Source organism: Lepidochelys kempii, chromosome 10 (genome assembly GCF_965140265.1).
Source record: "Lepidochelys kempii isolate rLepKem1 chromosome 10, rLepKem1.hap2, whole genome shotgun sequence".
Lineage (NCBI taxonomy): Eukaryota > Metazoa > Chordata > Testudines > Cheloniidae > Lepidochelys > Lepidochelys kempii.
The window spans coordinates 15,189,700-15,201,962 of record NC_133265.1 but is presented as its reverse complement, the minus strand read 5'-3'; the positions used below and the strand labels follow the sequence as shown (position 1 = coordinate 15,201,962).

Below are 12,263 nucleotides of genomic sequence, written 5' to 3'. Positions count from 1 at the left end.
TGGGCAATACTTGTCTCTGAAGATATCTGAATATTGTTTCCACTGTCTTGTTCATCCCTAATATTTTTATTGTGCACAAGTATATGGGAAATTATATGTAAATGATGTACAAATAGAAAAAAAAAGATGCTTTTCCTCCCCATCCTCAGGAGAGCATTTCAGAGTGCGGGAGATGTTCGTTGTCTCCATTCTGTCAGTTTGAGGTGAGAACATAACCCTATTAAAGTCAGTTTCTGACTGCAATCTGAAGAATAGCATATACTTTTTTTACATTTTTGTGTTTCTTTTTTTTTCTTTTTCTTTTTTTTTTTTTTTCATGCTGTAATTTTTGTTTTGGTTCAGCCTGCCGTGGAAGGGGTAGAGGTGAGAAATTCAGTGGAGGCCCCAGGAGGTTCTTTGTTGTTGTGTTTTGGTTTTTGCTGTGATATGTTAGCTGTATTGTAATGTAATGGGCAGAGTGCATTGTGCCTTTGAGTGCAGTGCTGTGACTTGTCCTATGTTTGTCTGTGGCAGAGTTGTTTTAGTAACAGTGCTGTGAAGGATGTTCAGCATGTTTTGTACTAGGAAGTTTGGAGCAGAACTTTTAAGTGCTTTCCAAGGGATCTAATATTTCAATGATTTTATAAATTTAAGCCCCAGTCTGGCAGCGTGCTCTGTCTGGGCAGCCGCAAGGACCTCCTTGTGCCGATCAGATCACAGGATTGGGGCCTTAATGCTTTGTATTTAATTTCAGTTTAAAAAACACCAATAATATCCCACTATAAACAGGGTGCATAGTGTCTGTTAGAAATGGATTTCCCCCCCCCCCCTTCATGTGGTTCCTTGAATACTATTCATTAAGTAATGCTCCCACTCTGAATAGAAAGCACAGTTCAATGCCCTAGGAAAATATAAAACAAATTTAAACTACACAATTTTAAAAAGAAATCCTGAAATTTGGTCAGACATTTAGAAGAATAAATATTTGATGGGAGAGCAAAGCTGTTTTTAAAAATAGCCAGCCATATGCAACATGCATTGAACAGTGATGGGAGGGTTCTTTTCTTTCATTCCTATTCTGCTGTTGTAGAATGCATATGGGAAGTTGTTTTGAGCTGCTAGTTTGGGTTTTTGAAGTGTGAACTACTCAGTATAGTGCCGCGATGAGTCCTCATAGCTCCCCTCATCACCATTCTCATTACACACAGTTTAGCTTTAATATTAAAATATCACTAAAGAGACAAAGTAAATAAATAAAATATGCCTACAAAAACATGATACCAAAATGGGGAAAAAAAAAATATTTCCCCAGGACAGATTCCTTCCATGTACTGGGGTAAGTAGTTGCTGCTTATATGTTAACTCCTTGCTTTTGTTTGCCAGCTGTGCTAATATATAGATAGAGAAATGTAGTCATGGTAAGATCTGTGGTAATATATGTTTGTATGTTTAGTTAGGAAGTGTTAGTTTATTTTGATAATGTTTATTTTTATCTGTAGGAAATGAAGATTTGTTCAGCAATCATAAACCTATTTCATCTGATCCCAGCTGCTCCTCAGACTCTGGTTAAACCTTTGCTGGAAGTTGTGATGAAAACAGAACGGGCTATGTTGATAGAGGTAAAAGTGGAGTTTAATTTTGCTAATTGCATCTTTTATTGCTTTTATAATATTCCCATTTTAAGTGGTTTTTTTTAATTGTTCCAGCCACCTGCGTAGGATTATTTGGTATAAAAATTGATTTGTAACAAATTATCTCCTCTTTTAAGAATGATAATACTTGATTGTTTTAAGGCCTTGGGGCGGTTGTGGTTGCTAACAAATCCATTTTACATCAGTACACATGCTAAGTTCAGTGCCCTATTCTTTGCCAGATAATATGAGAGGAATGGATAAATTGAATAAAGGGAAATAATTTAATTAAAACATTATGAATGTTTCAGGCGGGCAGTCCATTCAGAGAACCACTGATAAAGTTTCTGACACGTCATCCATCCCAGACTGTTGAGCTGTTCATGATGGAAGCGACTTTAAATGATCCACAGTGGAGCAGAATGTTCATGGTAATCTCTGCGAACAATAGTCCAATTTTGATAAATTGGAAGTTATTCATGTACCTTTTTACCATTATTCTTACTGTATAGTATCTGCTGTGTCAGATAAAATAACAGACTTCAGTCCTGAGGACAGATGATTTGGCACTTTTTTATAAGTATTAAATTCAGGCACAAAATTAAAATGCATTAAGGCTGAGTGGTATAGGTAAACTAAACGTTTGTATACAACTGTATGATGATACAACCTGCGGTATGTTTTCTTTAAAATTTATTCCTATAATGGTTGGTTGCCCTTCTCCAGAGTTTTTTAAAACACAAAGATGCGAAGCCTTTACGAGATGTCCTGGCAGCTAATCCAAATCGATTTATCACTTTACTGTTACCTGGTGGCACCCAAGCTGCTGTTAGGCCTGGATCACCAAGCACCAGCACAATGCGTCTTGATCTTCAGTTTCAGGCTATCAAGGTATTTATTTGCTGTTTTTTCAAACGTTGTCATGGATAGTTCATATCTGTTTAGAGGGACACTCGCTATAGATACATTGAGTAATGTCACATACATATTGGTAGATTCGTAAAAAAAAAAAAAAAAAGTTTTTTAAAAAATTGAATTTCTCTTTCACCTGCCAGTTTACTTGTTGCATTTTACGTGTCTTAAAGCAAATAGACAGTCAGTTTGACTCTTCTGTTTCTCATTTACTAGCATAACACTGCCAATGCTGAATAGGAATGTTTTTAAAAAAATTTAAATATATCTGTCATTGGAGTTAAAAAGAAAATGAATTAATAATTAATGAATTGTTTCTATGGACAATTTTTGTAGAACCATATTTAGTCCTAAATCAATCTGAAATGTGTCCCTGTATATCAAGATTGCTATTATGGAGTGTTGCTGTAGCTGTGTTAGTCCCAGGATATTAGAGAGACAGTATGGGTGAGGTAATATCTTTTATTGGACTAACCTTTGTTGATGAGAGAGACAAGCTTTTGAGCTTACACAGAGCTCTCCTTCAGGTCTAGGAAGCATACTCCGTGTCACAGCTAAATGCAAAGTGGAGCAGATTGTTTAGCATAAGTAGTTAACACGTATTTCATATTTTTAGTGTCTAGCAAAGTTATAAATTTAAGATCCAAGGCACCTTCAAGCTTGGGAGCTTAAATGCATAACTTTTGCTAAACACTAAAAATCATGGACTTAATAGAGGCACTGGATTTATGGCTTATTACAACAACCTATAACGCACTAAACCTCCCCACAGTTTTCCCCTACCCCACCCCCTTTTTCCCACCCCACTCCCGGTGATTGGAGAGGTGGTAATGGGCCACTTCACCTTTAGTGGTCCCTTGAAATATATGTGAACCACTTGTGCTAAACAGTCTGTTCCACCTTGTATTCGAGAGACAAGGTGAGTGAGGTAATATCTTTTACTGGACCATCTTCTGTTGGTGAGACAGATAAGCTTTCAAGTTACATAGAGCTCTTCCTCTGGTCTGGGAAAGGTACGAAGAGTGTCAGTTAAAAACAAGGTCAACAAATAGCATATGTGCTAACTACTTATGCTAAGCTAAGGCAGAGGTTCTAAACTGGGGGGCTGGGGGCACAGAATGTATCCGGGGGGGAGCATGAGAAGTTGGTCTGCCTTCAGAGCTGGGCGCCTGGCCAGCAGCTGCTGCTCTCCATGCTGCCTTCAGAGCTGGGTGGTGGTTTATGTACTTGAGGGGAAGGGAGCGTAAAGGGCTACAGATAAAAAGAAGGTGGGGTGGAGGGCACAATCAAATAAATTTGACAACCACTGTTCTAAGGGACCATTCAAGGTGAAGTGGCCCGTTAACACCTTGTTTCCCAGACTAGAAGAAGTGCTCTGCGTAAGTTTGAAACAGTGTCTTTCACCAACAGAAGTTGGTCTAATAAAATATATTAACTAACCCACCTTGTCTCTCTGATTGCTGCTATTAGATATAGGTCTAATAGATGTATTTGTCTTGTTTGTTTTTGGCAGATCATAAGTATTATAGTTAAGAATGATGAATGTTGGTTGGCAAATCAACATTCCTTAGTGAGTCAGTTAAGACGTGTGTGGGTAAGCGAAGCTTTTCAAGAAAGACATCGTAAGGAGAATATGGCTGCAACAAACTGGAAAGAACCTAAACTACTGGCATACTGCTTATTGAATTACTGCAAGTATGTAGAACTATTTATTGATCAAATCAGTTTTTTTTCCATTTGTGTATATTTTTTCTGTACTTTCAAAATAAAACTGCTACATAATGCTGTGTGGAAGAAAAGGCTGAAAGTTGCTCCTTAGTGCTGCCGTTGGAGCCAAAACCAAGGCTACTTTCAATGACTCCTGGGATTTTTTAACTGTGCATGTTTAAAAGCAATGATGACTCCTCCCCCAAGTTATCAAACAAAATAGTCTGATACTAGTTTCTCACAAGAGATTTTAATTGTTTCCTTTCCAGAAGGAATTATGGTGATATAGAGTTGCTCTTCCAGCTGCTTCGAGCTTTTACAGGCCGTTTTCTCTGCAATATGACTTTCTTAAAGGAGTACATGGAAGAAGAAATCCCAAAAAACTATAGTATTTCCCAAAAACGGGCTCTGTTCTTCCGGTTTGTAGACTTCAATGACCCAAACTTTGGAGATGAGCTGAAAGCCAAGGTAAGTAAAGCAATTAAATCAAAATAGGCTGATATTTAGGTTTAATTCTCATCTTGGGAACTAGGGCAACAAACCTTGCTTGCTTAAATGTCAAAAAGAGTTCAGTAATTGGCAGAGCCAATTATGTGAAATACCATATACGTGGAAGACCAATAATACATGGAGTCAGCAATTCCTCTGACTTTCAAAGTTGAGCATTTCTTAGGTTATGCCTATGTGGCCCTGCAGTTTGGACTATGGGGTGTAAATTACAGAGTGCACTTGCGTGCTGTGCTCTAACTCCCATGTGTGGTACACAGCTGGTGTGAACTAAAAGGTAGATACAGCACAGCATGCTAGTGCATTCTGTAGTCCATACCCAAAGTCCAGACGCAGGCTGTGTAGACAAATCCTTAATCTGCCCTTTCTAGGAAACCAATTTTTGTGTTGTGTGTGTTTTTTCTCTCCTCCTCCTCCACCCCACCCCCCAATTATCTGTCTGTTCAGGCTTTTTTACATGGGATCTCTCTAAGTTTGAAAGAGAGAACGTCAAGAGGTTCTGAAGCTGCAGTGCATTGGTTTGGTCAGTAATCGGGAATAATCCATATAGCTTTTTTAAGTAATTGTTTTATTTAGAGAACTTAATAGCATAGTATTAACTTCTTCCATTTCTGGTTTGTAGGTTCTGCAGCATATCTTGAATCCTGCATTCTTATATAGTTTTGAAAAGGCAGAAGGAGAACAACTTCTGGGACCACCCAACCCAGAAGGAGATAATCCAGAAAGTATCACCAGTGTTTTTATAACAAAGGTATCAATCCCTGCTAGCTTTAAAGAATTGAAAAGCGAAAAATAAAATAAATGTACCTGAGTTGATTGACATTTCAATCCTGATCTGAATTATTCTTGCTACTTCTGGCCAGGGCCTTCTCTAAACATAAGTGATCAATTATACTGCCTCATATAATAATTTTGAATTGTGGAGAAATATCCACCAGGAGCTAGAATGAGATTACAAATACTCAAGTTACTTGTGACTTGACTAGGATTTCAACATATTTTTTACAAATGAAGGCTTGCTGTGGCAACCCCCTGTATCACCTATCTCTTGGTAAGAAGAGTCTCTACAGACTCCTAGAAATGACTTGTGCCTCATTATTATACCGGTCGGCAAAGATAAGATAGTCACTGTTGAAGATATTTTAAAGGCCAGATCTTCAGAAGTGCTCAGCTCCCCTTTTTATAAAAATGTGCTCACTTCATTTAGTTGCCAGAGTGGGAGCTGATCTCTTATGAAAATCTGGCGTCCGTTGTGTGTGCTGAAGACTTTTGAAAACCTGGCCCTAAATGTAGATGTATGTGCATACAGTGTAATCAAAGATCATTTGGGCAATAGAGGAGAAATGGACAGTAGCCCATTTCTTTGGAGAGTGCTGATAGCTGGTGATAAAATTACATTGTTCTAAAAGTCATCTCATCTGTTGCTGTAGATTCCAACCTGTAAAAGTATGTGTTTTTTTTATAGACTTAGTGAACTATATTTGTCTTTGTAGTTGGTAATGTGTGTGTAGAGCTTACAAAGATATTTCTTTTTTTCTCTCTCTTCTCATCTTGCTACCCCTCCACTCTTGGGTATAGGTACTTGACCCAGAAAAGCAGGCAGACATGCTGGATTCACTCAGAATTTATCTCTTGCAATTTGCAACACTTCTTGTGGAACATGCCCCACATCACATTCATGACAATAACAAGAATCGGAACAGCAAACTACGACGCCTGATGACCTTTGCCTGGCCCTGTCTCTTGTCTAAGGCATGCGTGGACCCAGCGTGCAAGTACAGTGGACATTTGCTTTTAGCACACATCATTGCAAAATTTGCCATACATAAGAAGATAGTGTTGCAGGTAGTGTTTACAAATTTGCACTAATATGCTAAAAGGATGCTGATAAGTACTGTTTCTGGTGTACGCTTTCTTTAATCCATTATTTTGTTCTGTAATGGAGGGCCTGTCATGGAGGATGAAGATGTAGTTTTGAATAATTATTATACATGTGATAACTAAAACCGCAAGAGCAGATAAAATCACACAGGGAGCAAGTATAGAAGGAGCAGGCCAAAGACCAGCACCTTGTGGAGTATCTACAAGAAGGGAACTAGTGAAGGTAGTAGGTGAGAGAGGAGAGTCACCTGGGAAGCTCAGCAGGAAGAGGGGCTTGTTCCTGGTAAAGATGGCAGCAAAAAGATCATGAAAAATGAGAATTGGACTTAATGTGGAGAAGATCATTGGTAACTTTAGGGAAGTTTTAGAATATGGAGAAGGTAAAAGGTAACTGACAGGTATAAAGGAGAGGGATGAAGGCACTTCAAGATCGTGGGCGTAGATGACACTTTCAAAGAGCTTAGAGATGGGGGAATAAGGGAGATGAGGCAGTGAAGAAGCAGATAATATTTAGAGGTCTTTTAAAATCAGGGCATTAGTGGTATCATTTGAAAGAAAGGTGTTTGAGAAAGAGGTCAAGGGATTCATGGGGGAGAGAATATAAGAAAACAGCATCAGACACTGGGGAAAAACAGGATAGCAGGTAGGACAAGGGAGTGAAACTACCGTTTATTCAAGGAAAAAGCTCTTAAAGAGCTGTATTATTCTTTAGAAGAAGAGGTTTGTATCATGTTTAAGAGGATCACTCCTTTTTTAGGTTTTTCACAGTCTTCTAAAAGCTCATGCAATGGAGGCTCGAGCAATTGTCAGGCAGGCAATGGCTATTCTAACTCCAGCTGTGCCTGCTCGAATGGAGGATGGACATCAGATGCTGACTCACTGGACACGAAAAATCATTGTAGAAGAGGGCCATACAGTTCCACAACTGGTCCATATTTTGCATTTAATAGTACAACATTTCAAGGTATGTATACAGTGACCAGCCGAACAATTGGACAAATTATCCTAGATGCCTAGGAGATATAATACAGATTAAATAAAAATTAGTGAGATTCAAATTATACAGCAGAGAACAAATATTTAAAGGAGATAGTTCTCTACGCACATGTGCGTACTACAGACATTTAAAGCTGAAAATGTCTGCTGTTAATGTACCAATATATCTGGCCAATTCTGAAATGCCTCTGTCTCTTTGAACTTTTGCTTTTACATTGTTTCATCTTTCCCTTTTCTACTAACATGTCCTCTGTATTTTTTGTTTGTTAAAGCCTCCTCCACCCATATATGGTCATTTAAAGAGTCATGTTCCCAAAAGCGCACAAATGCCTGAAATACCAATTTAACTTAAACAAAGGGTCAGTTTGGTCTTGGTCCATAAGCACTTTTAAAATTAGCTTGCACACGGTATGAAATAGCGTAAATAGGGAGCCAACTGAAGAGCTAGTAAAACATTTGAAAGCAACAATGAAAGTGAAGTTTGGAGTGGTTTGTTTCCAAAATGAAACACTAGATAGGTATGATTCTTAGGCTATGTCTGTATTGCAGCTTATGTCGGCATAACTTATGTCAGTCAGGGGGGTGAATAAAATACACCCCTGAGTGACATAAGTTACACTGACATAAGCACTGGTGTGGACAGCGCTATGTTGGCAGGGGAGCTTCTCCCACTGACGTAGCTACCGCTGCTTGCGAGAGAGGAGTAGTTAAGCTGACGGGAGAACTCTCTCCTGTTGGCTTGAGCAGCTACATTAGAGCTTAGAGCAGCTACATTAGCAGCTGTACTGCTGTACGCTCTCTCTAGTGTAGCCATAGCCTTAGTCTGGTTTACCTGTGGGTCAGGGAAAATCTGGTCAGAAATGTCTGTTTTACCAAAGAACCAGCTTCTTGTCTTAATTCTAGAGGGATGAGCATGGTACAGATATAACCAACTCTGGGCTTAAATGCAATTAATTTACCATCCTGTTTTCTGTGTAGTAGGGAATATGTAGAATATAATTAGTTTACATGTAACATATTTATGAATCCATTTCTACAGGTTTATTACCCTGTAAGACACCATTTGGTGCAACATATGGTTAGTGCCATGCAGAGGTTGGGTTTCACTCCTAGTGTTACAATTGAACAAAGAAAACTGGCTGTGGACCTTGCTGAAGTAGTCATCAAATGGGAATTGCAGAGAATTAAAGATCAACAGGTAGGAATAGTAACAGTCTTGATGAACCTCAAAATGTTGTCATGAATTTTTTTTAAATGTGTGTATCGCTGATATTTCAGCCAGATTCAGATATGGATCCAAGTACAAGTGGAGAAGGAGCAAGTTCTGCCTCATCTTCTGTTAAAAGAGGATTGTCTCTTGATTCTGGTCAAGAGGTGAAACGATTCAGGACAGCTACTGGGGCAATAAGTGCAGTAAGAAATATTCAGTTTCCTTTTGTTCTTATAACCAGCAGTTTTAAGATTAAGTAACCTTTATGTTCATTTTCCTTCATAATTTTGTAGCCTGCTCACTGTTAAACTACGATTAATTCATAGTTGTGCTTTATATTATTATTTAAGCACAATTTATTATGTACCATTACCCCTCTTTTTTATTGAACAAAAATTGTGTGCACAGGTATTTGGACGTACTCAGTCGTTGCCAGGAGCTGATGCACTTCTTTCCAAGCCAATCGACAAGCAGCATACAGATACTGTGGTCAACTTCCTCATTAGAATTGCTTGCCAGGTACTGTGTGATTCTGAAATGCATGTACCAATGCTTCATTAGTGTTCAAAAATGCAAATAACCTTTTATTATACACTCTGGGATAAAAGTATAAACTTCAACGATGGCTGTCGTCTTCTGAAAAGTTTGGAAATTGGTATGAAAAGTTCATATGAAAAACATAGGGTTGTGCTGATTTTTATGTAAATTTTTATTAAAAGTATTCATGTTCCATATCTTTGTAGTTATACTCCGAGATGTCTGGATAGCTGATGAGACATTTAGATGTAAAGAACTTTAAGACATTGACTTGTTTCTGAGATACAAAAATATATTTTGGAACAAAACTAGAGCAGTTATTACTTAGGTTTCTACATGCCGAAATCACATGATCAGTGGGTGAGAAAACTATGTCCTACTGACTTGCACTGAGATGTAGTCTCTTAAGTGCCTAAGTAACATTGGAAAATGTGGCTTAGACTCCTAAGCCACTGAGATGCTTTTGAAAATTTTACCCACAGAATAATTTTAAATGTGAATAAATTAAAGAACTTTAAACTGCTCATTGGCAAATTGTGAGCATGAACAATTAAATTAGTCAAAATAGTTCCTGTGAATTGTTTGCTCAGCTGTATTCTTCGCATAATACATTTTAAAATATTGTTGCAACCTGACATTCCTTTGAGAATTTTTTCAGAGACTAGGTAAATCCGTTAACATTTTAAAAACAGTTTGTATATAAACACAATACTAGCCTTTTGTGTAATACAGTATCGTGACTGTGTTGGTATAGTTACTTTAGCTAAGCCTTTCCAAAACTAGACAATGATATGCATATGTAGGATGTATAAAAAATTAATGAGTTATAAAGATCGTGGTTATAAATGGTTGTCATTCTGCAGTAATTTTGATTAATTGCTAGGTAAATGACAACTCAAACACTGCTGGATCTCCTGGAGAATTGCTGTCTCGACGCTGCGTTAACCTTTTGAAGACAGCTTTACGACCAGATATGTGGCCAAAATCAGAACTCAAACTGCAGTGGTTTGATAAACTGCTAATGACTGTGGTAAGTTACATTCCAGCCCTATAGAGCTTTAAGATTCAGTAACACAGGACATAATTGAGTACTGGCTTAATAAGATATTGAAGGTCTTTAACAATTTACCTATTTCTTGATAAGTCAGTATCCAAGAGATCTATTTTATTTATAATATGCAGATCTTAGGTTTAGACTATATATTGAAGATAGTAGCACAACATTGATGTAGAGAATTTTAAATTAAATGTTGTCCATTTAATTACTAGTTTAATCACTGTCATTACTAGAACTAATGAAATTGATTTATAGGTTTTTTGAGTAATTATTCTTGTCATTTTTCTTGACAAGAGGATTTAGGTAAAAGTCAACATTTGGGAATGGAAGTGCACGTTAATAAATGTTAGAATCTTTCTGTCAAGCATTTGTAGCAATGCTAGTATTGTTAAATAATTTTAGTTTCTTTGTAGAGTCATTAAAACTGATTTTTGGTCTAACATGTAATGTAAATACTACATATAAAATCGATAGAAACAAAATAAAGGAAACAAATAAGCTTATGGATCTGTTTGCACATGCTCAGCAGAGACTTATAAAAGTTTGGCAAGTAAAGTCGCTGAAGATTCTATCCGTGCTGGACATGCTCCAGCCTAGGGCGGCAGGACTGTCTCTACAATTGCCCCTCTTGGCAGCTGGGAACCGCTGAGACACCCGGCACCAGAATTAAGAGCATGGAGGCAGTTCCTTCATTGTTCTCAGTGCTTCCTTTGCTGATGCCCAAGCAGGATGAAGGAGAAGGGAGGAGGCTGTCTGACTGGAATGCAGAGTGTTGAGGAATCGGGTCTGGGGATGGCGAGTAGGGAAACTGGGACAAAGGTTGGTGGAGAAATGACTGGTGCAAGGAGTTGGTGGTGGTACAGACCTGAAGAAGAGCTCTTTGTAGCGCAAAAGCTTGTCTCTCTCACCAACAGAAGTTGATCTAATAAAAGATAACACCTACCTTGTCTTAGTGAAAGGTTGGCATTCTATACTTAACAGTGAAGTTTTTAATTATGGCATAGTTAAAGCATGCTATTAACGTAAAACAAATTAACTGGGTTAAAAAAAAAAGTCGTGATAAATTGCAGTTTTAATTACACTATTAAATAATAATAGAATACCAATTTAAATTTATGATTAATATGTAGAACACTTAAATGTATTTTTGTTTTGTTTTTGAGTGTTATATGAAAAAAAAATATGTAAAACTTTAGAGCCTACAAGTACAAGCATGAAAAGGCATACAAATGTTTAGCATATCTGGCATGTAAATTTCTTGCAGGGCTGGCTACAACAGTGCCATTCGAATGCCTGTTCTCACTTTCAGGTGACATAAATAAGAAGCAGGCAGGTAAATGTAAACAAACTCATTTGTCTTAACGATTGGCTCAACAAGAAGTAGGACTGAGTGGACTTGTAGGCTCTGAAGTTCTACATTATTTTGTTTTTGAGTGCAGTTATGTTAAAAGAAATTCTGCATTTGTAAGTTGCACTTTCAAGATAAAGCAATTGCACTACAGTACTTGTATGAGATGAATTGAAACATACTATTTATTTATCTCTCTTTGTAATATATAGTAGATAGATATAATATATTTGTAATAAAAATAATATAAAGTGAGCACTTTACACTTTTCAGTTACAACACAGAATACAATCAATATATCTGAAAATGTAGAAAAACTACCAAAATATTTATAGTCAATTTAAATTGGTATTGTATTGTTGTTTAACAGTGCCATTAAAACAGCAATTAATCGTGACAGTTTTTTAAATCTTGTGATTAATTGATCTTTTTTAGTCATTTGATATCCCTATTTTTAATACATTACATGACAGTATGCCATATAATATGCCATTACAA

At 37.3% G+C, this 12,263-nt stretch overlaps 1 protein-coding gene across 20 annotated transcripts in view; it reads left to right on the top strand.

The window, feature by feature from the left end:
- TRRAP (transformation/transcription domain associated protein) overlaps positions 1 to 12,263 on the top strand; it is a 154,730-nt gene that overhangs the window by 54,309 nt on the left and 88,158 nt on the right. For 12 of the 20 annotated variants that reach the window (XM_073362108.1, XM_073362105.1, XM_073362109.1 and 9 more), the window contains 14 exons: positions 150 to 203; positions 343 to 363; positions 1,479 to 1,598; positions 1,922 to 2,041; positions 2,337 to 2,501; positions 4,036 to 4,217; positions 4,499 to 4,697; positions 5,359 to 5,487; positions 6,315 to 6,581; positions 7,375 to 7,581; positions 8,653 to 8,811; positions 8,892 to 9,026; positions 9,232 to 9,342; positions 10,244 to 10,390. In XM_073362108.1, the coding sequence (XP_073218209.1) occupies positions 150 to 203; positions 343 to 363; positions 1,479 to 1,598; positions 1,922 to 2,041; positions 2,337 to 2,501; positions 4,036 to 4,217; positions 4,499 to 4,697; positions 5,359 to 5,487; positions 6,315 to 6,581; positions 7,375 to 7,581; positions 8,653 to 8,811; positions 8,892 to 9,026; positions 9,232 to 9,342; positions 10,244 to 10,390 (2,016 nt within the window). The remainder of the gene's footprint in view (positions 1 to 149; positions 204 to 342; positions 364 to 1,478; positions 1,599 to 1,921; positions 2,042 to 2,336; positions 2,502 to 4,035; positions 4,218 to 4,498; positions 4,698 to 5,358; positions 5,488 to 6,314; positions 6,582 to 7,374; positions 7,582 to 8,652; positions 8,812 to 8,891; positions 9,027 to 9,231; positions 9,343 to 10,243; positions 10,391 to 12,263) is intronic. The other 8 variants (XM_073362121.1, XM_073362117.1, XM_073362125.1 and 5 more) reach the window with 4 other exon arrangements.